Source organism: Falco naumanni, chromosome 8 (assembly GCF_017639655.2).
Source record: "Falco naumanni isolate bFalNau1 chromosome 8, bFalNau1.pat, whole genome shotgun sequence".
Taxonomy (NCBI): Eukaryota; Metazoa; Chordata; class Aves; order Falconiformes; family Falconidae; genus Falco; species Falco naumanni.
In genome coordinates, this window is record NC_054061.1 from 58,582,300 (window position 1) to 58,609,482 (window position 27,183).

Sequence of the window (27,183 nt, forward strand, 5' to 3'; positions counted from 1 at the left end):
GTTTAGCAGGGGAAAAGCTTTCCTCCCACTGACCTGGCCGGCCAATCAGGAGGGAGCCCCGCACCTCCCTCACTTCTGACAACTATTTAGCAACTGAGCTCAGCTAAAGTTTCCAAAAAGTTAGAATAACTTCCTCTCTCCAAGACCTCAATTTTTTGCACAACCCCAGTCCTTGAAATAAGAGCCCTTCAAGCAACCTGGAAAACGTTTGGTCAGCAAAAAAAAAAAAAAAAAAAAAAAAAAAGCAGCCCTCCTGTTTTTCCAAAGGATCTGTCTCAGGAATTTAAAGCACATTTAAGACACACACACACTCACATAACATAAGGAGGGGGGGAAAGTCTCTTCCCCTCCCCTTCTTGCAGAAAGCATGGAAGAAAGCTCCAGTTCTCCTGTTTCCCCTGTGGATAGCTTGGGGACCAGTGAAGAGGAGCTGGAAAGGCAGCCAAAGAGATTTGGCAGGAAGAGAAGATACAGTAAGAAGTCCAGCGAAGATGGCAGCCCCAACCCAGGGAAGAGGGGGAAAAAGTCCAGTCCCAGCTCCCAATCTTATGAAGAACTGCAGAGCCAGAGGATCCTGGCCAATGTCAGAGAGAGGCAGAGGACTCAGTCGCTCAATGAAGCTTTTGCCGCCTTGAGGAAAATCATCCCCACTTTGCCCTCTGACAAACTCAGTAAAATCCAGACCCTCAAGCTGGCGGCGCGGTATATAGACTTCCTCTACCAGGTGCTACAGAGCGACGAGATGGACAGTAAGATGACGAGCTGCAGTTACGTGGCTCACGAGAGGCTGAGTTATGCCTTCTCCGTATGGAGGATGGAGGGAGCGTGGTCCATGTCGGCCTCCCACTAGCCACCGCCCGGGCCAGGCCAGCCCAGCTGCCGAAGGGGTAGGTACCGATTTCTCTTCTCCCGGATGATGCTCTGCATCCGTCTGGCTGCAGGACGGGGTGCCGGTGGCTCCTTTCGCCAGCCCGGCTTTGCCATGGGGTTTGAACCTGCCCATGGAGAGGTGGCACGGCTTGGTGGGATGAGGGGACGCTGCTAGGCAAGGGGTTTGGGGCCAGTGACCTGGAGGTGAGACGGACAGCATAGATGTGTCTAGCCCCCTCCTGCTTCCCGGCATTGTGAAAATTCAAAAGAAAAAAGAAAATTCCAGGCAGGCAAAAATGAGATATGACCCATTTAAAAAAAAAAAAAAGTCAGCATGTTTCTGCTCTGCAGGGATGGGGGAGCTGAGAGGGGACCGGTGTTGAGAGCTGGCTGATGAGGGATGGGGGGGAAACCATCGCTGCATGAGATTTGCCAGAAAGCGCTGCTTCGGGGAAGGTTTTTAAGAGAGGAAAAGGCGATCAGTACAACCGGCTGACAGGGGGATCCGAAACAGCTGCCGCCCCACTCCACGGGTGCCTGTGCCCAAAAACCCCGGTGCCGGGGCAGCCACATCCTCTGCTGGCTGGGGGGGGACCAAGGGGTCCGCAGGACCCGAGCAGGGTTAGGCGATGAGTTTGCCCCAGGTTGTGCTTCTCTTAAAAGAAACGAGCAGCAGATGTCGGCTGCAACCCCAGGCTGTGCCCCTTCCCCCTCACACAATAAAAAGCAAACAAAGATAGAAGAAACTTTGCCAAATTTTTGTATTTGCTCAGTTTCCCTTCCCCAAAGTGCCGGTAAAGCGAAGCCTGGTGTTAGATGTAGTTTCTTATTTACTCTCATCACTAGTCCCTTCCTCATCGTTTTCTATTAGCGGAAAACTACTTCCTCTTCAGTTCCTTTTGTAATATTCAGGGAGGGAGGAATAAACAGTAAGAAAGGAAGGGGGGGGGGAAGGCCCTTAATAACACCCTCATCTCAAGCTAATTAAGCAGAGCAGCTCTGCATTGTGTCAGCCAGAGTTTGCATATAGCCGGTCCTTCTCTGGAGCTTGGTACATAAAGCAGAGCCCACAAACCCCTTTCGCCAAGCAAACACCCAAAAGGGAAATTCACCCCCCCTCCCCGCAACGTTGCGCGTGATGTAAAATGAAATAATTTCATCATGCAGACTATCGGCTCCTTAAGGACGAAAAGAAAGTTTATCCCAGCCCATTGGCTAGGCTTTTTAAGAGAGGCAAATCCATATTTGTTTTAGCAGCAATAAACAGGCTGTTTAAAAAACAACAACTTTGATGCAACTGCAGGAACTGGTTTGAAAAAGCCGAAAAGCATTCAGCCGAATGTACTAGTGGTGCAAAATGCAGACTTAAACCCATTTTAGAAACCACTTCAAGTAAATGTTCCGCTTGTATCCTGAAACGGTTTGTACTTTGGTCCTGCAGTTAAGGTTTTCACGCACTTCTAGGGAGCCCCCAAAATGTTAGGCTGGTCAAAAATTTGTTACTCTATCCATTGCACGAGCTGTCTGTTGTTTAGTTTAAATAGGTAACGCTGCTGCTGTGGGTTTTACGGCTGTTGCTGATGTTACTATTTTCTACATGCTGTGCCCTGATTTCAGCTGAAAAAAGATGAAATAGAGTCATTTTTTAAAAGGATAAACCCTGTCATTTATAAAACAGAGTGCCTTTTCCCATGCTAATCTGGGTAAAAAAAGCTGCAGCAAATAGATTTTTTTTTTAAAAAAAAAACTAAACCCACACGCAAAAACCCAGGCTTCTTGTCAAAAACAGATGTAAAATGTCCTGAACACTTATTTCTTCAGCAGCTTAGATTGGCTGAATAGTAAAGTGCGGGGATGGAACAATGCATTTATTCTGTTGTTTCCCAAATTATGTGCTGCCATTAGCCAATGATGTTTTAAAAACTGTTACCTAATATACAACCCTTCCTCTCTATCACACAGTACTTTAGCAGTAAAACCTGCTTTTTTAAAGCATATTTAAAAACCCCACCACCTTTGGGTGAATTATTATTACCATTGCTCCAGCGAGGCAGATTTTATACGTAGATGCTCGGATTTATCCCTACCCAAAAGAAATTGCAAGCAACGTTTCAGACTGCACAGAAAACCATGACATAGAGCCAAACCCAACACTTTTTTGGTTTGTTTCGGGGTGAATCTGCATTCGGTACCTTTTCCGTAACCCTGCTTCCAGCCCAGTGGTTAGATATGGCTCTTTGCTCTGCATTCGCGTGCCTCTGAGGACGGCCGCCTTTCCCCGAGCCCCCAGACTTTCCCCCCTTGCCTCTCCTTTCTGCGCTCGTGTGTGCATGCACACGCATGTGGTTGAACTGTTGAAAACGTTGTTGACAAATGGCCTGGTGTGGTGCGGTGTCAAATTCTATCGTTTATGGTGACAAAAATTACATCTGCCAGAAAAAAAAACCCCAAACTACAAGATCCTCACAAAACCCTCTAAAAATGAGCAAACTTAGCTGGGTGGTGAGACACGGACTTCTGCATGGGTCTGTCCTGGCCAGAAGAGTTCTTATGCCTTACAGGGGAGCAGCCCGTTCGCTCTTGATAGCAAAAACCCCCAGCCCTTATGAAATAGCTGTCTGAATTTGGGATCAGCTTCTGCCTTTCCTTGGGCGCAGCGAACACTGCAGACACTGGGTGAGCACGAAAGGCTGAGTGCCATTCATGCTGGATTGCTGCAGACGTCCTCCCCTTTTCCCTGGGTTTTGGGGACAGACAGACAAGGAAAGGTTTTCTACTTGGAGGAACGATCGTTCCCCTTTAGCTGCAAAAAAAAAAATCAGAGGAGCTTTTTTGATTAGAAAATCAGAGCCTTGGGAACTGGTAAAATGCCACCTGGCCTCCGCGAACACCAGCAGGTCACTGCTGCTCGCTCCTCTGGCCATGAGAGGTTTTCCTGTTCTGCTCCACATAATTACAGACAACTTACTCCGGTAGTTTCAAGAGAAACAGGCGCAGCATTGCTCTTCAATTAGCACAATAAGGTGTCTCAGCAGACATGCCAAGCTGAACCTTCCCCCCCTCAAATCTCCCCATCCTCATCGCCGGCACCTGTGCCCCTTCCCTCACAGCCACCTTTCTCTTTTTCCTTCAAAATGTTCAGGATGCTTTAAACTACACAAATAATCAAGAGAAAAGAAAGTATGTCCCCTGTAATTCCATTTAGTAGGAAAAATCCCACCCAACTGGGATGTCAGGAGCATCAGCAAAGTGCAAAGGACAATGTAGCCCTGATCGCTGTGCCAGTAAGACCAGTCTGTCAGCAACCTCCTCCTTCCCACTCGCTGCGGAAGGGCTTGGGATGAGCCCCTTGCCTCCCCTGGGCTGGCACTGGCACGTAGTAACACCTTTCCCACCTTTTTTGTGCGGGGAAGCTGCATGCAATGTGTGCCTTTGATACGCAACCCTCTCACCATTGCCCCTTCAGACTTCCAGGGCTGTTTCCAGTATAAAACACCAGCATCCTATTTCATTTTGTCCTTAAAGAAGCAAACAGATGTTATCTCTGCTGGCCCTGGGAACAACCTCATTCTATAGTATATGAGAGCAGTACAGCTAACCAGGGGTGCTGTCACATTGGAACTAAGCCTTTCTTGTCCCCAAAGCCCTATTTTTTTTATACGCACCCTTAGAAAAATGTAAATATATTTCCTTGACAGGAAGGATTGTAAAGTTTGGTATTTACATTAATAGGCTTGTAGCAGGGGTGGGGGTTCATCTTAGTGCATTTAAAAGCCCAGCAAAGCGCATGTTAGATCTTCTGTTTACGTTCGTGTCTTTTCTTGGGAAAGAAGAAATCTGTTAGGCGGCAGACACCAAATGCACTGCAGTCAGCCAGAAAACGCTCAGGCTTGGAGATCCTTGAAAGAGAGGGTGCAAGGGAAATGCTCTGGAGAAGGAGACATGCAAAAGCAATCTGCCATGGGCTAGATGCACATAAACTAATTACCGAGCTGAAAGACTCAGAGACACATACAGTGGAGGGAAAACATTGGATCAAAACCGACGGACCGCTTAGAAGAGCGGTGAAGGCATGTTATTACTTAATCTGCTGGAGGCAGGGCTGTGGTAAAAGTCCTATCAGGAGAGATGTGCATTGAAGGGTCATTACGGGAACAGCCAGGGCATACATTTCAGCTAAGCAGCCCTAATTTGTCTCCAGATTAGTCACCCTCACACCGGTCATCCATGCAAAGGAGCTCTAATTTTAAGAGCATATGAAGCATCCTCATTAAAGAAAGAGGAAGACTGCAAGGCTTCTCCTTTGCAAGCTCCCTTCACGTTGCTTCCTTCAGTGCTTTTTGGGGCGTATTTTATAGAGTTATAGGTAGCGGTAATAAACTAGCCTTGGAGATCACAGCAGCCTCTTACAGAGCCAGGACAGATACTGTAACCACTGCTGAAATCTCTTTTGGGGACGTTTCTTGTCACTCTTTCCCCCAGCAATATAATTATTTTTATGGCTGTAGCTCTGAGAATCATTTCCATGTGGTTCAGCACGACTTTGAAATCTCCAAGCCTGAAATCTCCAGAATTTATGTCTTGCTGTAGAGCTGTCGGAACAGTTTGATGAGGCCACGAGCATGTAAGGGAACGCCACCACAACCCCGAGCACAAAGCGAGCTCCACACGTAATCAGGGAATTACAGCTGCTGGTCAGGGAAAGCGCACGTTTCAGGCAGTTCCCCCCACCCCTGCCGGCTTCATGGAAGATTAGGAAGGGGAAGAAAAGCTGATTAAAGTGCTGTGCCATGGAAAACATACTGGGCCAGATCCTCAGCTGGCTCCGAGCTGCCTTGCTGCTCCTTGCTAGCTGACGATCCCACCAGACATCTCCGTGGGTTGCCGTAAGTGACTTGGAGAGGGCTATACACCATTGCTTATGATTTACTCCGGCAAATTTAGAGGCGAGGGAAAACAAGAAGTCCTCCAGCTGCATACTAGCAGCCTTGTGCTAATTAATGATTAGTTCTCAAGGATTAAAACAGTAGAAATATTTGCCAGGGAAAAAAACAAACCAACCCAAAAAACAACTCTAGGCACCCCAGCATTTAATTAGATTTGTAGTTGTAGAAGATGACCACTCAGCAACAACAACAACTAATCATACGCAAATAACAAATTAACTCAGCCAGCCAATAAATCAAAGCAAGGCAGCCCTTATCCTCATACCCATCTGTTTAACCACTTCCACTCCAGACCCAGCCCACCCAGCCAACGCCGGGGCACAATTGTGCCATTGGGGCCAGCTTTTGCAACGTCCTTGTCCTTTTCCCAGCAAGGGGAGCCAGTTAAGCAGCAAAGATGCTCCTCTCCAGCAATCACCCCCTCGGCTGGGCTTTTTATTAGGCTCTGCTCAACCTCCCTGGCACTGCTGGCACTTAGATTTTCTCAGCATGCACCTGAACAACTGTGCAAGGTGGGCATCGGGGCTTCAGGATGTGCTTCTCCTCCTGCATTAAAGCAGGGCTTTCTTTGGGGGGTTGAATGGTAAAATAGAGCATTTCTCTCTGAACTTTTTCCGCGATCTGTCACCCTTAGAGCTCGAGGCTTTCAATGTTTAGCAGTAAGGAGGGTTTTCCCTTGGGAAGGAAAAAAAAAAAATGACAAAAATCAGCCTTTCTCCTCTAAAAAAAATGAGCCATCACCTCATGGGCAGCAGCATCGCGAACCTGGAGACAGGAAGACCTTGCTGAAGGAGGGTGCAGAAGGGACAGGCTGTTGGTACCACTCCCATAAAAATGTTCAATAAAGCCTATTGCAAACACAGGGTTTCAAAGAGGCCATTAGATCCCTGATCACTTGATGGCCCTCCCCGAGGTCTGAGCCTTTCGGGTGGAAAGGGTGTTTTGATCTACTCCAAACTGAGCCCAGAAAGGCAGCTCAGGCGCTTTCCTGCTTTCCCAAACTGGCTGCCAGTGGGTGTTTGCCAGCACCCAGGCTTTCAGCCTGCCTGAGCTGGGGTCTCCCTGGGAAGGGGTCAGCAGGGCACCTCCAGACCTCTCCTGGGGGCTCCGTTTGAGACCCTGTGTGTGATTTAGGATTTTTTTTTTTTTTTTTTTTTTGGCTTCTGTGTTTTGGCAAGGGGTGGGAGCTCTGCAGACCCGGTTGCCTACAGCTTGCAAAAGTGATCAGGCGTCAAAAAGAAAATAACCCTTATGCCCTGCGCTGTACGGTGAGCTGGAAGTGAGCTATAGTCCTTCTTCCTCCCATCTTCTCTTCTCCATCTTTTAACCACAGCTTAGAAAACAGAAAAAGGAGGAGGGGGAAGAGACAGATGTCTACTGGTTCAGCTTGATATATATTTACTGGAAGAGGTCCAGTAAGCCTGTACTAGCTTTAATTGAATTCCTAATAAGATAGTTTTGCCTTGTTAACTGCCACCCCCAAGAAGCAGCTTTACCATTTCCTTAAGAGATATTAGACTTGCCAAACACACACTTTAAAATGTATGAATTAAGTTGTGGATGAATTTAGGCACCAAAAATTCTCATGCAGTAATTTCTGTGATTATGACTTTGGTTTAAGCTGTTTGGGCCTTCTTTCAAAAATCATATGTTTGTGCTTAAACGTAAATAAACCTAATTGCTCGGCTAAGAGAGATGTGGGGGGATCACAGCTGTACTAAGGCTCCTGTTAAAAAAAAATCAGCTGATCACTCTTGGAAAATTCAGTAGGGTGGGATGGAGCTAGGGCTAAGCTTTCACATGGAAAGCTGCGTTTTGGGTGGCATAGGTATTCCCTGATATACCTGCATCCAGCATCCCCAGTGCCAAGCTTCTTAATAAAATTAATCTCTCAGAAAGATCTCACACAGCCACAAAGACACACATTTAAAACTGACCATGTTTCATGCGTACCATGATGAAAACTTGCTATGTAATATGGCTTGTTAGAAGAAATTGCTGGCCGGGAGGGAAAGCTCAGAAAATCATGGGGATGTTAGAAAACCAAACCAACAACAACAAAAAAACCAACACAAAAAGTAAGGGCAGACTCAGGAGAAAGGCAAACAGGCATATGGCTCCCAGCATATGATTTGTCATTGCTAAAGATAAACCATCCTGTTAAGAACAACAAAGAACTTTAAACCCTCTGCAGAAACCATGCCTGGGGAGCACTGTGACACCCTGATATCCCCACGCCATCACCCCACAGATGCTGTCAGGAGTGTGCTTGCCCTGCAGCACAAAAAACCCACCCTGAATTTGCTCAGGACAGAGAAGCAATAAAACAGCGTTTCACTCTCAGAAGTGGTGAAATGCGGAGGACCAGCAACAAAACACTGTTTGGTTGCTGGTCCTCTGCATTTCACCGCTTTCCTTTCGACATCTAAACAGCCCCATCCCACTGCGCCTGCTGCGCGCCTCCGCCAAGGGCAACATATACGCAATAGCAATTATATAAGTGCTGCCCATTGAAGAAAATATAAAATTTAAGCTCCTACTTGGGCATTCAGAGCAAAGACCGTGGGGGAAAGCGGTGCTGCAGGCTGGGTTGCATAGGCAGTGCAGCCGAGGAGGAGCTCCCGCATCCCTGGGTGCTCAGTGATGCCACCCACCCTGAGCACAAGGGTGTCATCCTCCCCGGCAGCACGTTGTTGGATGTGAGCGATACACCCTCATACCGGCATTGCTGCAGGCATAGCAGGGCTCCCAGGAAAAAAACATCTAGGGCACAGTCGAAGCAACAGCAGGAGTTAGTTTAGGAAAAACAGCTTTTCAAAACTGAGCACCTGTTTCCTTATCCCTTTCACATGTTTCCCACCAGGATGCCCAGTACTACCTCCATGCCACGTACACACCAAATTGCATCCCCCCAAAGAGCCAGGCAAGCCTGCCCCGCGAGCTATGGCACACCAGCCACCAGCGGATGCCATGGTGGGGTGGGTGGCAAGGACTGAGCCCATGCAAGAGCATCTGCATAGAGTTTTCAGCTACGGCAGTGCCTCTGGTAGTACCTGGGAGTCACCGCCATGGAAACTTCCCAGTAAGATATCAGGGCATAAAACCCATGATAAAAGCAGGCCAGATGAGATAGCAGTGTCTTTAAAAAAAAAGAAATCTATACATACAATATATTAATGTGTAGGTTTACACATTAGATGAGATGGCTATTCTGCATCAGTTAAAGAAATTTATTATTTTGCTTGACAAGTTTAGGAAATTTCTAATATCACTGAGTCCTTGTTGCTGCCTTTAATTGCAAGCGTCATTCTTCAGGCACAGCCCTGCAATCTCCGCGTTCAAAGCTCTCCTTCAGCTCGGTGGGGTTTTATGCACTGAATAACCAGATATTTTGCAAGAGGTTTTTCATCCCTTGCCACAAGAAGGGATGTTTAATAGATTCCCGTTATTGCTAGCACGAAACCTCTCTTTTATACCATACGGGTCTGAAATGTTTGCTGTTGGAGGGGAGCTGGAGCAGAGCTAAGCATCTGCTTTCTCACCACCTTCCCTGTAAAGAAGCCATGAAATTCGTATCTGGGTTTCGGTGCAGAGAGGTGGTTCAGGGTTTTGAACTGTTCAAGGTGCAGTTTGTGCCTCGAGAGCAAGGGAGATCAGGGCATCTCTTTCCAGCAAACCCCTCAGAAATTTTAAACCCACACAACCTAGCAATCAGCATTTCTTGCAATAGCTTAATGCACATGAAAGAGTAACTCACCACTGTCTTACATATTCACACCAGGGAAACATAAATACAGGTACCCTGGGCCAATGCCATGTGCCCAGAAGGCTGGGGATACAGGGTAGCAGTTTCAGCTGTGAATTGGGAGCTCAAAACACAGATTTTCAATAGGACTGAGTTAATCTGAAAATTTTACTCGTAAGTGCTGTTATTTTGTAAACCAGGTGATACTTTCACTCTCAATGGGTGGCAAAACATAAATATTTTACAGTGGTTGAGGAGTCTAAGGAAACGGATGTGGCTTTGAAAATTGTAGCTATTTCTTAGCCGTGAATTATGCCAGAATAAGAGAGAAAACCACCTTGCTTTCAAAGCACTCTTCAAATGTATTTCCCTTTTTTGATACGGCTTATTGTTCTTATATGTCTTTACTGGCACATTTTCTGCTACAATTAGACAGGTTTTCATACACGCCACACAATGCCTGAGCAGGTACGTGCACAAGCCCCAAGTAAGTTTCTTAGATCTGCCCACTCACCCCTGCTCCTACAGAAAAAACCCTCCCGTTCATAGCACATTCGGCACTATTTCCTAATGCCATAATTTCACCAGCTGTGCAAATCGGTTGTGATAGATTTTTCTTCTCTCATGCTGTTTTTTTTCTTAAGCTTTCATTTAAAAGCTACTACATAAGTTCTCACAAAGCTCTAGCAGCATTCGCATTATGTTAAAATACAAAACCTTTCTAGATCAGAAGCCCACAGGCGCCCCCCTTGAATTACTCATCCACTGCACCGATCAGTCTGCCTTTCAGCTATTCTTTATTTCAGACACATCCTTAAAAATTACATATGCAGCCAAAATATTTCAAAACGAGACACTTTTCAGGCATTTCTGCCACATCACACCAGCAGACCCAGCCTGACGAAGCAGCTTGGAGAACCTCAAGGGGAGCAATTCGGCGCACGTTTCCCCATTGCATGCAAATACACAGCTCATCCACGCAAGCTGCAGCACCCTGCACTGGGCACCGCTAGTACAAGCCCATCTTAACATTGCATCTTAAAGTAGTCATCTAAACCGCACCCTCCCCATGCAGAGGGTGTTTGCCCATGCTGTTGGCTCCACTGATTTGTGTCTTGGGGCTGGCAGGAACCCCCGGTGAAGATGAGCTATAGGAACCATGCAGTGGTCCTGCAGCAGTACCAGCAGCAAGCACAGGGCAAGCTCCTGAGGATGGAGTGCTGGTAGTCACATCCTGGAGCTGAGCATGGTCCTTTTTCCATGGGACAAGTCCAGCATAGCCAAAATGTGCTTTGAAAGGTGAGGGCCAGCACCACCATGGTGGATGTAAAGAGGGAGAGGAGGAGAGGAAAGTTTCCTGGACTTCTTGCAGGGAGTGCAGGTCAGGCCTTGATGCCTAAAGCTTTGCAGGGGATTTGGTTGCTGGGATGATTCAGAGCATGGGTGTTTGGAGTCGCTCCACTGTGCTTTGTGGGTGCAAACACAGCTGGTGAGGCACCTGCAGCTCCACAGCCATGGCACCATCAGGGAAGTGGCTGGGGAAAGTTGTTGGCCCAGCGGTGCAACATGCAGCAGAGCTTCTGTCCCCATGCAAACCCACCGCTTCCAGCTGGTTCACTTCTTGCAGGCGTGCATGTGAGCTGGCTGTGGCACAGGGATGCCCCCACCGGGAAAGACAAAGCAGGTCTGAGCACAGCTCCAGCCCGAGTGCTCAGCATTCGGCAGGCACTGCTGGGCCCCCAGCTGTTCATCCTGGTGTCATCCCCCCCAGCCCCAGCATCTCGCAGCACGACAGGATCCCTTGAATTCGGGCTCACTACCTGCCTGGCTGCCAACATCGCAGCACCATGTAGGGATGTAGAACCATCAGCCTTTACCCAGCAAATTTAGGAGGCATCAGATGGGGCTGAGGCAGATGAGGCCGTTTCTCCCATTTTCATTTTCTTAGGAAACTAAGATTTTTTTTAAAAAAAATAGGAACAGCATTTGGCAGCAAGCAGAGAGTGGGGATCCCTGCCAAGGCCCAGACAGCTGTACCTTCTTCACTAGCAAGTTGTGTGATCAGCGAGGGCTGTGCTGAAAGCCAAGAGGAGTTACCATAGCTGCCACATTGCATTTTGCTGATCCTCCCTCTGGGAGACACCTTAAAGAAACAAACCCACCCTAACAGCTACGCCAGCACTCGCACTCCACCGTGCATCAGAGGAAAACTATGGGTGACCTCTCAGGGTCTGGGTTTTGTGTTGGTCCCCCGTCCCCCCCTTCCCTGTTCTCCAGCATTTCTGATCCAAGTCGAGGGGACGGGGGGGGGAGGAGAGCAGTTTATACAAAACTGGTTTTCCGTTTTGTGCAGCCTCGTTTGTGCACAAAAAGGCCGTCCGCCCCTCCCATTCATGGCCCCGGCAGCGCTTTCGTGGCTGGATCTTCCCGACGGCTTGAAATAACCCAGGAAATTGTGCAAAAGCCCCAGCGGGTCTGATCCTGCTGGCCGGAGGCACTCGCAGCTCTGTGGCTGGGACCGACCCAGCCCAGCCTGTGCCCTTGCACTACAAATCTTCCAGCTTTTGCCTGGTGGGGTCTTAAAAATAGCAGAAGGGAACGGTCACATCATGAGGAGGAAGGGAGATGTGATGAGCGTGGAGGAGCTTTGGGGAGTGCTGAGGGGCTGTGCCTGGCTCACAGCAGATCTCCACCAGGAGCATTCCTGCAAGTCCTGGGCAATGGCTAGGGAACCTCTGTTCCCCTCCCCGGAGGGTGGGTAACAAAATGAGATGAGAGGCTCTCCAATTTCTTTTTAAACACAAAATTATTCTTCCCTCCTCCTTTTCTTTAGAAGAAAAGCAGGAGACCTGTTTCCAGGTTTTATCCCTGCATGACAGCCAAGCACTCCCTAGGCTTCAAGACTTATTTTTAAGCTCATCAGTGAAACAACCTTCTGACCTCCAAAGCCTTCTTTCACATAGCCTGCCACGTGTATCCTTCTTTCCATTATAAAGCTAGTTTTCCTTGAATTTTCCTCCACAAAATACCTCCCCGGAGCTGTGCGTGCTCCAGAGCCATCCTGAGGTACCCAGTCCCTAAACCGTTACACAAACATCGTGATGATGCAACAAATGTATTTAGCAGCTCTGCCTATCCTAGCAGACCCATAATTAGCAGTTTCCCAGGCTCTGAGAGATCTGTTTGAAGAAAAAGATGGAAAGCCACAGGAGCACAGCACAGCTTGCTCCTGCGCTCTTGCTGACTCAGCATCTGCTGGCACTAGAGGGCAGGATACACTATATTAAAGAGCAAGGTGGGTTTGAGGTTGCACCCAAGGGGCACATCTCATGTATGTCTAACGGGGAGCACACGGCATATCTGGGAGCAGCCAGGAGCTGTCTCACTGCACAAAGCAAGGGGGACACAAATTTTGCACCAAGCCCATCCTACAGAGTGATAATCATCAGGACAACAGTCTCCCAGGTTATTTAATTTAGAGTTAGAATGCCAAATGGCATCAGAGGCACTTCCACCACATTGCAGTCACAGCTGCCTGCTGCTTTGCCAGTCATGTAATTCAAGGTGAAAGATTGTTGTCTGGCAAGGGGGACGCTCTGAATGGTATACACTGACACTGTGCAGCAGTTCATGATCAAAAGCGTTTGGCAGACCTGTGTAGCAGGCACAGGAAGGCTACACTGCAAGTGCTGTGGCTCAGATTCTTGGAAATAACTTTTTTCATCCATATTGACCAGCTGATGCTTAAGTAGTTGTCAACATACTCTTTCTCTATAGAAAAAGTGTGGTGGTTTGGATTTTTTTAAATCTCATTACTTTCTCAGTTGTTTTTCTAAGTGTTGATTAAAGCTGTACTGTCTTCATTTTAATAGGAAATTTTAGATTAGCTCCAAACAAGCAAGCATAGGTTTACTCCATCCCTATATCAACAGCCACTTTTAAAAAATTACTCCAAGCAGGTCATGCAGCGCAGTCTTCTCATTAGTGAAAACCTCATAGAATTTGCAGGCTTCAAGAGCAAGGTAATTCATGGTCTAAACACAAGAAAAACTTCTCTCAAGCCACCCAGACCTCTTTTGTGGGGAAGCCCTAATCCTGCAACCACGGCATGCTGCCCTGCAGCACAGTGGATGCAGATACCCAGTACGTGACTGCAGAAAATACTGTGGACTGACAGCCAGGAGCTGCAGGTTGCACCCTGAATAAGCGATATTTCTTTTGTCATCACAACTTGTAATACATGATAACAGCTAACAGATCGGGTCATACCAGCGTGACAAACCCCTGCCAGGATGCAGCCTGTTCCTACTAGCAGCTCCACAAGCACAATGCGGGCAGAGGATGCGACGAGCATCGTCCCCAGCTGCCGGTACCCACCACTGAGGGACAGAACTCCTTCAAAATAGAAAGATCGGGGTGCACACTGACAAGCTGAGCCCCACCAAGATGCTGTACCTACAGGGCTCTGTGCACTGCAGCACAGCAGCGCCCCAGCACAGCCAGTCTGTCCAGCAGCCCCCGCTGAAAAGCTGCATTTTAAAGCCAAGACACCTGAAAACAGCACAGGAGATCTTTCAGGATCATAGTCAAGCTATTGGGCTGGGAACATGAGAGGGACAAAAACAAAAGTATGGATGTTCCATAGATTTCTTAGAAGAGAATCACCAAGAACTGTCGAATAGAAGAAAAGTGGGGGTTGGGTTGCTGTTTGGGAGCAGAGGTGTCTCACCCCTGCTTTGCTGCTAGGGAAAAAGGGGTGTCTAACCATACTCTTGGCTGCTAGGAAAGGGGGTGTTTCATAGGGCAGCAATTTGAGAGCTTCTGCAGAGATGATGGTTGATGAAGGAGCCCCCCCGACTTGTTCCCGTCTGCTCTGTTTGTCTCCAGCCTTTTTTGCACCGCTGCTTTTGGAGGGGACTGCACATGCTGGTGCCCCGAGTGCCATGGGATGTTGCAGCTGGCGTTGCTCTGGCCAGCTTGCTGAGCTCCCTTGTTGGGGCAGCTTATACCAGAGTCTCAAGGCTACTTGTAAAGGCAGCAGCTCTCTTGTTATTTTGGGTCATTTGATGCAGTGGGGGCAGCAGGTTTTGCTCTGCCTGCACCCATAGCCCACCCTGGGGGCACTCATTTCCACCACACCCTAAATGAAGGGGCCAGGTTGAACCTACTCCTGGGTCAGACCCAACTTGTCCATGCAATTTTGGTTGAAGGTGCCTCAGTTTCCCCTCTGAAAAGCAGTAGCTAATACTTTTCCTTTGCCTGTTGCCTGCCCACCTTGTAACCTCCCGGGGAGACAGACCCTTCCTACAAACAGCACATGCAGAGAAGGAATCCACATGCAACCAGACTGTTTTTTCTCTGCCCAGCCAGCCCATCCTCCTTGCTGGTTGTCAACCCATGGCACGTAACATCCTCTCAGTACCCTGTATTTTTAGGTGCTTTTCACATCCCAGAGGGATCTGACCACTGCCAGATGGAAACCAGCTCTGTTCTCGGGGCCAGGCTGAGCAGCCTATCTACAGCAATTCGGATGCATTTCACAGTTTCTCCTTTCAGCGATCTAAAGTGCAGATGTGTGCTTCAGATTTGGAGAGAGACAAAACGGAAGGAAAAAGGTTAAGCAGCTCTGTGAGTCACTCCAATACACGACCTACTGTTGATTTAGAAGCCTACCTCGGCAGTAAATACAGAATAAAGTTCTCCAAACTGTTTAACCTTTTGTATTCTGAATAGCAAAACAAATGAGAACAAAACATCCCTCCAGAGTCAGAAAAGCAGCAAAGCTGGAAAACCCTGCAGTGGAGTTTAGTACCAAGAAAAAAAGTGACTCAAAACAAGTGACCTAAAGAAGGTGGGAGGGGGGGAGCAAAAAAAGCAAGAGCAACAGACATGAAAGGCAAAGAGGCAGGCACACACATTAGTGAAGCAGATAACGAAGAGAGCAGGCTGTACTGCTCTCCGGGAACTGCTCCAGGCAGTACAACGCAGCAAAGGCAAGCAACAGCTTTCCAAACAAGCTCAGGGAGGTTGCACAGCCACAACACAAAAAGCAAAACGCAACACAAAATGCAGCCTATACGCTGCTCAAGCCTATGGCAAGACTCTGGTTCAATGGGCACCAGCACCCACTTTGTGCAGGAGAATGATTTGCACCCAGATACTCCCTGGGGTTGCACAGACTCAGCACATCCATTACAATCCCAAATTATTTATCCACAGGCAGTTCGGTTGCTGCTTCTCTGGAGCTAGAAGCGCCAGGCTGAAGGCAAAGGACATCCTGGCTGCATACCTGAGGAAGAGCTCAGTGCATAACCGCAAATGGGCATCACGTGCCTATAGAGGAGAGTAGTTGTGGGAGAATTAGCTTTACCACAGGCAGGCAAGTCTTACTATGCAGGCAGAGCATGCATGCATCAGTGGTGGGGAAGCTGTGCAGAGGGCTGGCACTGAAGACCCTGATCATAGAGGCATCCTTAGCTTTGGAAACCCCTGTGAATTTTTGATGGCAGCTGAACCATACAAACCCCCTAGATCTTGTTGAATCATTTTTGTCTTCAAAGCACAGGGTGTAGCAGCGGAAGGAGAGCTTTCCCTGGGATTTGAGGCACTGAGTGGGAGTTGAGAGAAAGGCCAGCATCTGCTGATCTCAGGGTACCACCAGGAGAATACTGCACAAGGATCTCGAGGAGTTCACTTGGGCCAGAGCCATCCCGAGGTCTCCAGTTAAAGCAGAATCACTCAAAAGCCATGCAAAGTGACTGGGGGAGCCAAGGGGGCTTTAGAGTCCCAACAGTTGCACTGATTAAAAGGAAAAATGATGAGCAAGCATTTACAGTATAAATCAGACTTTCCTTAAATATTTAGGCATGCTTGAAATCAGCAGTGCTGTGGTTCACAAACCACTAGAGATTTTGGGGATGCATTTGAAAAAAAAGTCACCACTATGGTCAGCACACAGATGCAAAATTCAGGGCAGAGACAGAACTGCCTGCGTAGTGCTGATGCATAATAATTCAGACTCAAACACCTTTTGGACTTGTTTCTCCACCACCACCTTCCTAGATCAGGGATGCAACACTCATCACTTCCATTTGTAGAATAGGGATAATGGCTGTTGAATGGAAGACTGCATTTATTTGTTAAAAATCACACCTGTACCTGGGAGCATCTCTCCACCTTGCTGTGAAGGCCCTCTTGTGTTTCTGCAGCTTTGAACAGCCTGTGTCCTTGATTCTTCCCCATTCCCAGGCAGTTGTCAGCCCCCCACGTCAGACACTAACTGAGACAGGATTTCAGAAACCATGCTTCAAGTTCTATTTGCTAGTTTTTAACTCTTCAAAAATAGTTTGTTCAAGTTTTTTCCACCTAAAGTCTGAATATAAGAAACAATCTATTAAAAATACAATTTTTGATTAAAAAAAGACATTAAATGCTCTGCTAATAGCATCATTTAAAAAAATTACATGGGACTTTAATAAAATACCAATAAAGCAGGGATAAAGCTAGACATCACAACAGCAGGAGAGGTTTCTGGTACAGGAACAAAAGCAGAAAAGATCAAGATTTTTGTTTACAGATGCTGAACCAGCAGTGTTCCCAAATTGTGGGTATTTTCAGATGCATTCCTGTACCTTTATCTGTTCCTTTCCCTCCCTTTGCTGTAGCTCCTAACACACTGGTATTTGCTTGCTATAGCTAGACACAGAACTGCAGGATTCTCCTCCATGCTGCAGCCCCTCCTGAGAATTAGGATGAGATCTTGGGAAGATGCACCTTTTTGCAGTGGAACTATAACAGATGATTCCTGGTGGTGGGAAAGAATTAGAGGTGATTTAAGCATCATCTTCCTCCAAGGCAGGACAAATCCACACTGGTTACATAGCACGAGAATTTCATGTGGCTTTTGAAGCCTTGTGCTAGGAAGAGCCTTAAGTGCAATCAGTGATATTATAGAGAGCTACCAGGAGCTCATGTGCTCTCACACATCTCCCTACCTTCTGCTGGTATGGAGCCCTACAGACAGCGAGAAGCCCAGAACTGGGAGAAGGCACAACACAAAACTGAGGGAATCTCAGCCAGGACAGGGGTTCATCTCATGTGTTCTTATCTCAGCAGAGGCGAGGGATGGAGCACAAAGGGAGCTGAGGGAGAGGAAGGAACAGACCAGGAGAAGGAGCCCCAGAGATGAACAGTAGAGGAAAAGGGCCTTGGAGACCAGGGGAGAGGCATCAGGCAGAATGAGCAGCTTGGGCTGGGGTTATCACAAAGGGAGGCTGAGTCTGACCAGGCATCACGTTAACACAAGGAGCCTGTTCAGTCGAGATCTCCGCTTTGCTCTGCAGACCACAGAGCACTGCACCACATGGATGTTGCAGGCATGATGACTGGGATGAAGAAGCAGCAGCCAGACCTGCCACAAGCATCAGGGTCGAGAAAGAGGCTGGAGGCAGAAAGACTCCCAGGAGCCTGCAACACCCTTTTCACACCTGCACATCCTTCAGGAGTACAAAAAAAAAAAAAACAGGAAAGGAGAAAAGATATAAACAGGGTCCCTAGAGAGTAGTTGCAGGGTACTTGGGAGGTTTCCCCACTTTCTTTCCCCCTCTGGTCCCAACCTTAGCCCCAAGCTGAGCTGAACCCCTACCAGCTCTCCCACAGGAGCAGCAGGTCCCCAGCTCGACGTGCTGCCAAGCCTGGGCTATGTCAAAATTCACCCTGATGGTTTTGCAGTTCCCCACCAGGCAGAGAGCCAGTCTGTGTTGCTTGATCATGACTAACATGGTCAAACACCATTAAGTTGAACCCTGATAAAACTATTTCACCCTCACTGTGTGAAAGTGCCCACTCCTCACCAGAGCATTGCATTTAAATTTCTCTTCAAACAACCCAGACTACCTTCCTATGATCTGTTATTAGGGAAGTGATGGGGCCCAATGAACAGACTGGAGCAGAGACGTGAAGCCAAAGAGATTTAGAGCCTCTCCAGAGGCAAGATTATTATTTATTTAAAGAACCTAGGTTTCCTTAATCCTTTTTAGAACACCTGCCTACATTCATGTCAGAGTCTTTATCATTTAGTTGCTCTTTGAATCTCTTGAAAAAACTTGAGCCCGCAACATACAAGACCAACAGAAGTAGGAATAAAGCAATATTTTCAAGTGATGTATACAGTTGGAAGTCCAGGAGAAGACGCAAGCTGGTTCAGAACAGCCCCTACATGTCCTGCTACTGCAGTGGCCCAAACCACCTCCACAGACATTTCTGGTCCCTGGACGAGACCACAGCTCCCTTCCCTGAAAAGGCAGCCCTCAAACATCCCCTTGCCTCTCTTGTGCCTAGGAACAATCCTCAGCCAACACGATGAGTTGGCTGGGTCTCATCAGGTGATCCCCTGACCACACAGCAAGTCCCCCAAAAGCTAAGCATCTCATCCACAGCCCACATACAGGAAGATCTTGCAGACATGGAAAGGGGGAGCACCTCTAGAACAGATATGAAACACCGATTTCTGCGGTCAGAGCCTAGCTTGTGTAACCAGGCACAGTTCTACTGGAAGGAATCAACTCAGCTCCTTTCATCAACAGAGCATAGCTGGAAATAGTTTGGGTGGTTTAATACTGGAGAAGTCCAAGAGCCCCATCCCCAGATTTGAGACCATAACCAGAAATGGAAGAGCCCAGTGAGGTGGTGGGATTGGAATAAGGACATCTCTGGAAGGAAAAGCAATGCCGACGGTTCTCCTTAGCCTCTGGAGCTGCTGTGATACGGCACCCTCCAGCAGCTTTCTTACTCCAGCCCTACCTGATTTGGGGGCCAGCATGCAAACACTCAGAGATGAGCATAGATCCTTCCCTCGTACACACCAGGATGCTTTTGCAGCGTGCCCTGCCCTGGAAGGGGAAGCTCTGTGGTGCAATAACCCAGGAGAGTTTGCCAGAGAAGGACTGAGGGGCGGGAAGGGAAGAAGAAAGTATTTAATAACTCCCAAATCATTTTTAAAAATTCATTAGCTATTATTTCAGCTGCGTGACCTCCTGAAGGGACTTTCTAGAGGGCCAGATTATGCAGTCAACTAGAAACATAAATAAGTATGGAAAGGGCAGAGATCACTTTGCTCGGCCAAATCGTGTGGGATGTCAGGTTATGTTTCCTGTAGGGTGCATCCGTGCTCTTCCAGGAGACCAGTGTGGCCCAACAGCTCCCCCAGTCTGAGGACACCTCCCCAGCCGGCAGGCATGGCACAAGCAAATGAATTATTTTCATTTGGGGAGTGCTGATTTTCAAAGACTTCCTGCCAGTCCCGCAGGGACAGCAGCACGTTGCGTGGCTGCAAGGTTTCCAGCTGCGGATCAAGCAGGCTGCAGCTTCAGCCGTGCTGCAGAGGCCAGCTCGCAGCCAGGCACTTTGCTCCGGGTAAGGGTCCTTACCCTTCCGAGCTGCAGCACTCATATTCAGGTAGGGGAAACTTGTGAGTTCCTTTTCATTTGCATTTCTTAACTCCTTCAAGGAAAACGCACGTGCCCATGAGAACCAGCCAATCTTCCCGATCTTCGTTTCGTTCACTCTCTTATTGATGTTGATTTAAATAACGGCTGGTTTCGGGGAGCCTTTAAGTTGAGGAAGTGCTGATTCTTAGAAACCTGTTTGCCTTTTTAAGTTAGGATGCGGTAAGAAATACAGCTGGTCACATTTGCTAGGAGCTGAGGATCAGGTGGAAGAGGAGGCTTTTTTCTGCAAGGTGTGATGTGTAAAACCAGAACCTCTTTGGCTATCAGTGATATACCTATGGTTGTGCTCCCTAATAAATGAACACCAGCTTCACAGTATTACATGCACACCAGTATTTACCAATACAGGCAAGTGCTGTACTATAGGTGCCTGCATGTGTAGGGGGAGTATGCAGCATACATATAGATATGATAAGACACTTCATCATGCCTTATGGCACCTCAAGTGCCTGAATAAGAGTAGCAACCAGAAATTTGAAAAGAAAATAAAGGCATTTTTAACCACTAAAAAGCACAGAGAACTGAAAAGCGCTTAAAGTCGCTACAGACATCCTATACTCCTCCATACCTACAGTGTGTTTAAAGTCTAAATATGCTATCACAGATGATCTATGTATTGTGTGTAGCAGCATGCACACACACTCCTCTGGACAGAAGGATTTCCCTATACCCTATCCACAGGGAATCCGATTTCTTAACGAGCCTTTAAAGCTTCCATCTCAATCACTCAGGGTAACATCCAGCCTCCCTCATGCTTCACCGACATACACATGCAGATTTAACCTGGAGAATAAGAAACTAAAGGAAACATAGCTGATGTTGGCAGAACAGCAAAACATGTAAAACTCTATTGCATGGAGCAGAAAAGCCGTTCAGGATCAGCTGCAAACCCAGGCAGCCAGATGAGAAGCTCACCACCAGCAGCTTCTCATCAAGCCCCTGATTCACAGGAGCACAAGCTTAGGTCAGGCACATCCTAGGACAGCTTGTGAAATTCAGAGGGACAGCATTGCCAAAGCCAGAGCACAAAGTCTTTGTTTTGAACAGATGCAGAATGCTCCTCTTCCTCGCCTCCCCCCCCCCCCAAGGAGATTGCATCAGTACCACAGTAATACAGGTTATTAGCTCAGTGGGAACCTAGCAGAGTTCAGCCTCAAAGGTTCAAACAAGTCCAGCTTGCAGCTGGCAAACCTAAACAAGACCAGCCAGCTGGCGTTGAGCTGCGTCATCCACACTAATTTGGTTGAAAATGTTGACTTAACCCATTCATTTAATCACTGAAACCCGAAAAAACCTGACAACTGGAGACAAGGAAACACCATCTGCTTTTTGCAGAATGACAGACTAGAAAAGACCATGTAAACCGATTTTCCAGAGCCTTTTCTAGGCTTCTGTGTGCACGCTGCGTACAAATCCAGTTCTTGGTAGTCATTTGCTCGCCTGCTTTGATTCAGCAGAGCACATTGCACATCCTTAGTGCATGTGCTAAATCTCACTGGCATCAACAGAGCTAACAGCATGCATTTAGACATTAGGCATGTGATTAAATACTTCAGCAAATGGAGACAAGCTAAAGGCATGCTGACTTTTTTGCTCCTTTAGCAGAGAGATTTCATCTTTGCATGTTTCTTCCTCCATGGGTTTGAACTTGCTGGAGTGAAACTGTTTGTTCTCCTTTGAAAAATAGCAGCAAGGGAGCAATCAACTTTGTTTTACCTCTCATGAAGCCATAGACTCTGGAAATATGATGAAAAACTGACATGAGATCTCTGAAGTAGACAGCTTATTTATAGGCAAGAAACACAAAGCAGCAATGTAGCTTATTTATAGGAAAGAAACAAAGCAGCAACACAGAAGGCTGGTAGACAGCACACAGAATACACCACCTTCTGTGTCTACTCCCAGGTCTGTCCACTGATGCACATAAAAAAAATTTTTATAAGTTGTTAGTTAGTCATTGCAGAGGAAATTAAAACCCTCAGGACGTTAGTTTATGGGAGCGCAGGCTCCTGGAGCAGAGCAGCGGGTTGGGCAGCTCACAGCACCATCCAGGCTGGAAATGCATTGCTAAAGAGGTTGTGAGTAAGATCATTCCCTCTCCTGCTTCCCGTCACTTGCTTGCCCGGCATCACCCACATAACGGTTTCAGGAAAGCCTGTAAAGCTGCAGCCAACCTCAAGCCGAATTATAAGCCATGATGCTAGCCTGATGAGTCTTGGAAAAAATAATGAATCACGGTTGCTCAGAGCCCGGACAGTGACGGGTGGGTTACTGCGATCTCCTCAGCAGACCGTGCTCCCGAAATAGGATGGTGACATCAGAAACCACAAAAACAAAGATAAAATATTTCACCCATGACCAGCCCCAAGGCACATTCACAGCTGCTGCGTTATTGCCCTCCTCACCAGAAAGCTCTGACATTACCTGAGCTAGGAGCCCACTCAGTAGCCACCAACGCAGCCCGAGGGGCACAAACAGAGCCCAAACCCAACTCAGACAGTCAAGCTGTCAATCAACCAGAACCGGCCAGGAGGTTTGAAGCAAATCAGATGAGTCCATACCGAAGCATAGCACATTCAAACAAAACAGCCCTCCGCAGACTCCAAAACCCCATCTAGCCATGCCAGTAACCATACCCACTGCCACTTGTCCTGCAAAGGTCCCCTGATGCAAAGCTGCGTTGAGCACCCCCAGGCAGCAGAGAACCAGCCTCAGGGAGGGGCTGGCAGGGAGATAGAAGAGGTCACAGGGGTGGCTGGGCTGCTTATAAACACCGAGGCGGGGGAGGAGGGGGCTCATTAAGCTAAAGAGCAACACCTGGGTGAAAGGACTCAGGCTGAAATCTAGAGGGCTGATTTTAAGCTTGGGCAATGCCATCTGCTTGGAAAACAAAAGCTGTAAAGTTTACCAGGAGGGTTGTACAGTGCGGTACTTGCAGTGAAGGCTGGGGTGAGGGGCCCAGGAGAGATGCAGGACCCAGGATGGCTCTTTCCAAGCTTGTGTCCATGTTAACATTGCTGCCAGACCATCAAAGACTCAAAGAGCCTCTGGGCACTAGCAGATAAAGAACACAAAGCAAGCCACGGTCTATCGGCACACTTACTCAAAGTCACTATTGCTGTTCCCAGCGTTAGCATCAGTCACGTACAGGGTGCCCAAAGGGCGAATGCAGCTGAGCTGCTGTGCTCCTGTCCCGAGCTGTGCTCGCCCCAGCCCCGCACGTCAGCTGGTGGCTGTCTCTGAAGCACAGCGTGGTTAACATCACTGGCACGTGCCGGAGTGCCTCACTCAATGCCAAGTACTCCTTACCCTGGTGGGACTGTTTGGCGTATAAAAATGTAACTCCCTCTGCATGAGGGCAACACCCTGTAACCCCACGTATTTTAAAGAGTTGGACTATTCTTGCCATAAAAAAAGATCAGAGTAGCTTTATTGACTGCAGTGGAGTTAAGCCGGTTTATTCCAAGTGAGAATTTGGCCCCTTGACTTCAATGAAGCCGTGTTGATTAATCCCAGATGGAGACCTGGCCTGGTACAACCCCCTTTGAAAGTCCTGGGAGATTAGTAACACGTAGGCTGAATCACCACTGTTACTCAGAGCCTGGGTGGTTATCGCAAACCTGCACCTGCCGCCGCCTGAAACGCTGCCGGGCTGGGGCTCAGCAACTGCCATCACCGACTTCAGGGACCGGGGTGTGGTGAGCCAGGGCACATTCTTCAAACGCTGCCTCATGCTAGGGGGGAGATGCCAAAGTAGCGCCCTTTCCTCCGCAAACAGCTGGGAACGTCACCCAGGATGCGAGTCCCGGCTCTGCCAGAACCCGGGCAGGGTGCCATTGAGCATGCTGGGCAAGGAGAGAGGGCAACCCTGCTTCTTTGCATTAAGGGCTTTTCGTGATGCTCTGTAAAGATCTGGAAGTGTAAAAATTGAGGGTTAAACCCCCCAAGTTTCAGGGATCTGCCACGGCATCTGTTTGCCAGTTTTGAAGACCAAACACAACTTCAAGCAGCAAAGGGAAAACTTTCTTCCCTGCTCCAAATGCAACAACCCCAGGGTCTTTTTTCAGTAATCACCCCCAAGTTCCTCTCAGGGCAGGTAAAAGTTTGTTTCCCAGTGTTACAGGCGCAAGTGCCATACTCTTTGCAGGGAATGAATCCACTGAAAATTAAAATCGCTTGACTTTCACAGCAGTTCCTCTACACAAGCACACACCCACACATGTGTGTGCCTGTAGAGAAGACGGTAAAGCTGTGCCATGTGGAGAAACACCAGAATAAACCAATTCAAAGGTGGGTGTTGGTGGGTTTTTGAGTCTCAGGTGGTAAAAATGCAGAGTGGACGGTATGTAGCCCATCTCCCCAGCACATCAAGCATGCAGAGGCATTATTCCTGGCTATAGGACACCGACGTCTCTCCCCACATGGCTGGCTGGCGTTCCCCCTTTGTTTGCTTTGAGGTTGCATTGCGCAGGTCAAGGTGACAGCAAAAGGGCTCGGCGTTGCGTGCAGAGGAGGCACGGCATCGCCGTCAGGAGGAAAGAAATGCCTAAGCTTGCAGTTCCCTCGCCCCAGCTCTGCCTTCCAAGCGTTTCTGAAGTCAGGCATCTGGAGCGTGATGTAATCTGAAGATTGATCAGCAGCAGCACACATACAGCTGCACACATCTGGCCTACAGGTGTTTCAGCTGCTATTTGTCAGTGACTGTATCGAACATTTAAAAGCACCCCGAGTTTGTAAGGCAATCATACCTGTCCCATGGATTGTTCACAGAAGTCCACGAAATGCCATTGATTTTATGCAAACTGTCTCTGCTTTTTAGTGGGTGGCCTCAGGCTTTTTTGGGTTTTTGTTTGGGTTTTTTTTCAAGTAAGGAGTTTAAACCATGGATGCTTTTAAAGAAGGGATTTTGTTGTTGTTATTAATTCCATTGGCATTAATCTGCGTGGTTGAGTCAGTCATAATGGATGGCCGCTATCATTCACGTGCTGATTTACTCTTAGGAGTCAACTTTATTACGGAGTCTTTGTGCTGCACTGATGAGAAAAAAGCAGAGGCTGTTCCTCCTTGTGCTCAGCTATGTACAGGTACAGAAAGACTTACTCCCAAAGTACCTAATCTAAACAGGGGAGGGACAGGTAAAGTGGGGAAATGGGTTGGAGAGGTCTCATCCATGGGGTAGGATGGAGAGGTCTCATCCATGGGGTAGGACCTGCTGGTGCCTAGTCCCAGAGGCAGAGAACGCTGCTTGTCGCTTCCCGCAGGGATGCTGCCTCTCGTGCGGTTTGCAAACCGCAGCTGAATCCATGTTGCACACAGGAAAAATAAGGAGAGCAGGGAAACTGCTGGCTGAGCAGGCCAGGCCGAAAGAGTTCCCTTGGAAAAAGAATAAAGCTGCAGATGTATATATTTATTTTTAGAGGTGTTTTTCCTAGGATTTATATTATTTTGGCAGGAATGCAACAGGGAGGAGAAAAGGTTTCCCTTTGTCCAATACTCTTTGCTATTCTTAAATGGGGTGGAGGCAGCAGGGTATTTTACAGCCCATCCCATATCTCAGTTGTGTTTCTCCCTGTAGAGATGTACAGGGACCAGAGACACATTTCACACTGACTGCCAGCGCTGTCAGAGCATGCTGCACACCCTGCTGCAAGCAGCACCCGCTGCCCCACGCCACCATCTTCACATATTCCCAGCCAGGAAGACCTATGTTTTTGTTGATGTTTTTCTCCCAGATAGTCTCAATCAACCTACGAAAACATGTTTGTCTCAAACGCCCATGTATTTCATATTTCACTTTCCAAACTGCTTAGTGCAGCTTAAGCCTTAGCTTGCAAGCTGGATTCATGCAGGGTAAGATTTGCACATGGCTTTTGCCGTGAGCATCCCAGTGTATGGGCCATCTGTAGCAACTTTGCCCTCCTTACCTGACCTCTGCATAACACATTTCCATCGCTTTGGCACTGCTTTGGCTGTGCACTTCAGGCAGGGAGAACCAAGCGCCTGCCCAGAATTGCTTGTGGTCTGGCAGCTGGAGCTTGTATTGATCTGAGAAGCCCAGAGACTGCAGGATGGGTAGCTCACGAGGCAGAGGAAGACATGAAATTACTTCCCTTACCCTTGGCACAAGTGCCACCAGCTTCAGAGCCACTCTTAAAGGACATGACCGTGTCTGTGCTACCTCTCCTCCCCAAGCCCATATCTTTTACTTGAGCTACCCAAGAAGAACATCTCATTCCCTGCTTTTTTCCCCTCTGCCTCCTCCTTTATTCCACACCTTTCTTGTGCAAAGCCAGGCTTGTGTGTGAGTGCCTCTGGGGAGGGGAGATGAGACCAAGGAAACAGCAAAGGGCTTCCTCTGCTGCTCTGTCAGCCAGAAGGGCTGGTGGTGGCCGGCTCCCTCCTGTCCCTCTTTGCCCCCAGCTGCTGGTTTCCCCTGGCCACGTGCCCTTTCATGGCTCAGGAGATGCTGGTGGTGTTCCCCCAGCGCTTGTTCGTCTGAGCCACCCACGAGGCAGCTGGGCAGAGCTGAGGACAGAGCTTAGATGGTCCTTTCAAATGTCGAAGCAGCTCTGCTTTTTCCTGCTCCAAGTGCTCATTAGCAGCTTCCGCCTTTGGGCAATTTCTAGCCGTGCTTTCAGTGATGTGCTGCCAAGATTTTAACAAGGGGCTCCCACAAACCTACCTCCTCCTCCTCCAGCTGCGACAAACCCCACTGCCCCGCAGAGGCCGATGCTCAGGCTGTGGAGGAGTGCAGGGCTGGGGGAAATGTTCCTTTGGGGCAGATCTTTCCTGTTTAAAGCTTTTAAAAAAAAAAATATTTAATTTTCTGGCGAGGGAGGGACGCAGCACCTCAGAGCAAACATTACTTAACTGCCCGGAGGTTGCTGCAGAGAGGCAGGACATACCACAGGAACTCTGAGCATCCCAGAAGCAAAATGCTTCCTTGCAGAGTTCTCGCTTTTCCTCCCTACCGTGAGGCCAGCTCCAGGTGACTGATTTTATCTGAGCTGGGGCAACCACCCACAAGCCAAAATGCCAGAGCAGCAGCTTTCTGTAGGTTCTCCAGGGCCCCAAAGGGCAAGTTTTTCCACGGGAAGTTGTTGAGCCCACAAGT

The 27,183-nt window shown here is 48.2% G+C and overlaps 1 protein-coding gene across 1 annotated transcript in view; it reads left to right on the forward strand.

The window, feature by feature from the left end:
• The first annotated feature begins 212 nt into the window (after window positions 1–212).
• Window positions 213–27,183, forward strand: part of TWIST2 (twist family bHLH transcription factor 2) — a 37,919-nt gene continuing 10,948 nt past the window's right edge. The window contains exon 1 of the mRNA XM_040605188.1: window positions 213–887. Within this exon, the coding sequence (XP_040461122.1) occupies window positions 368–850 (483 nt within the window). The 5' untranslated portion in view covers window positions 213–367 and the 3' untranslated portion in view covers window positions 851–887. The remainder of the gene's footprint in view (window positions 888–27,183) is intronic.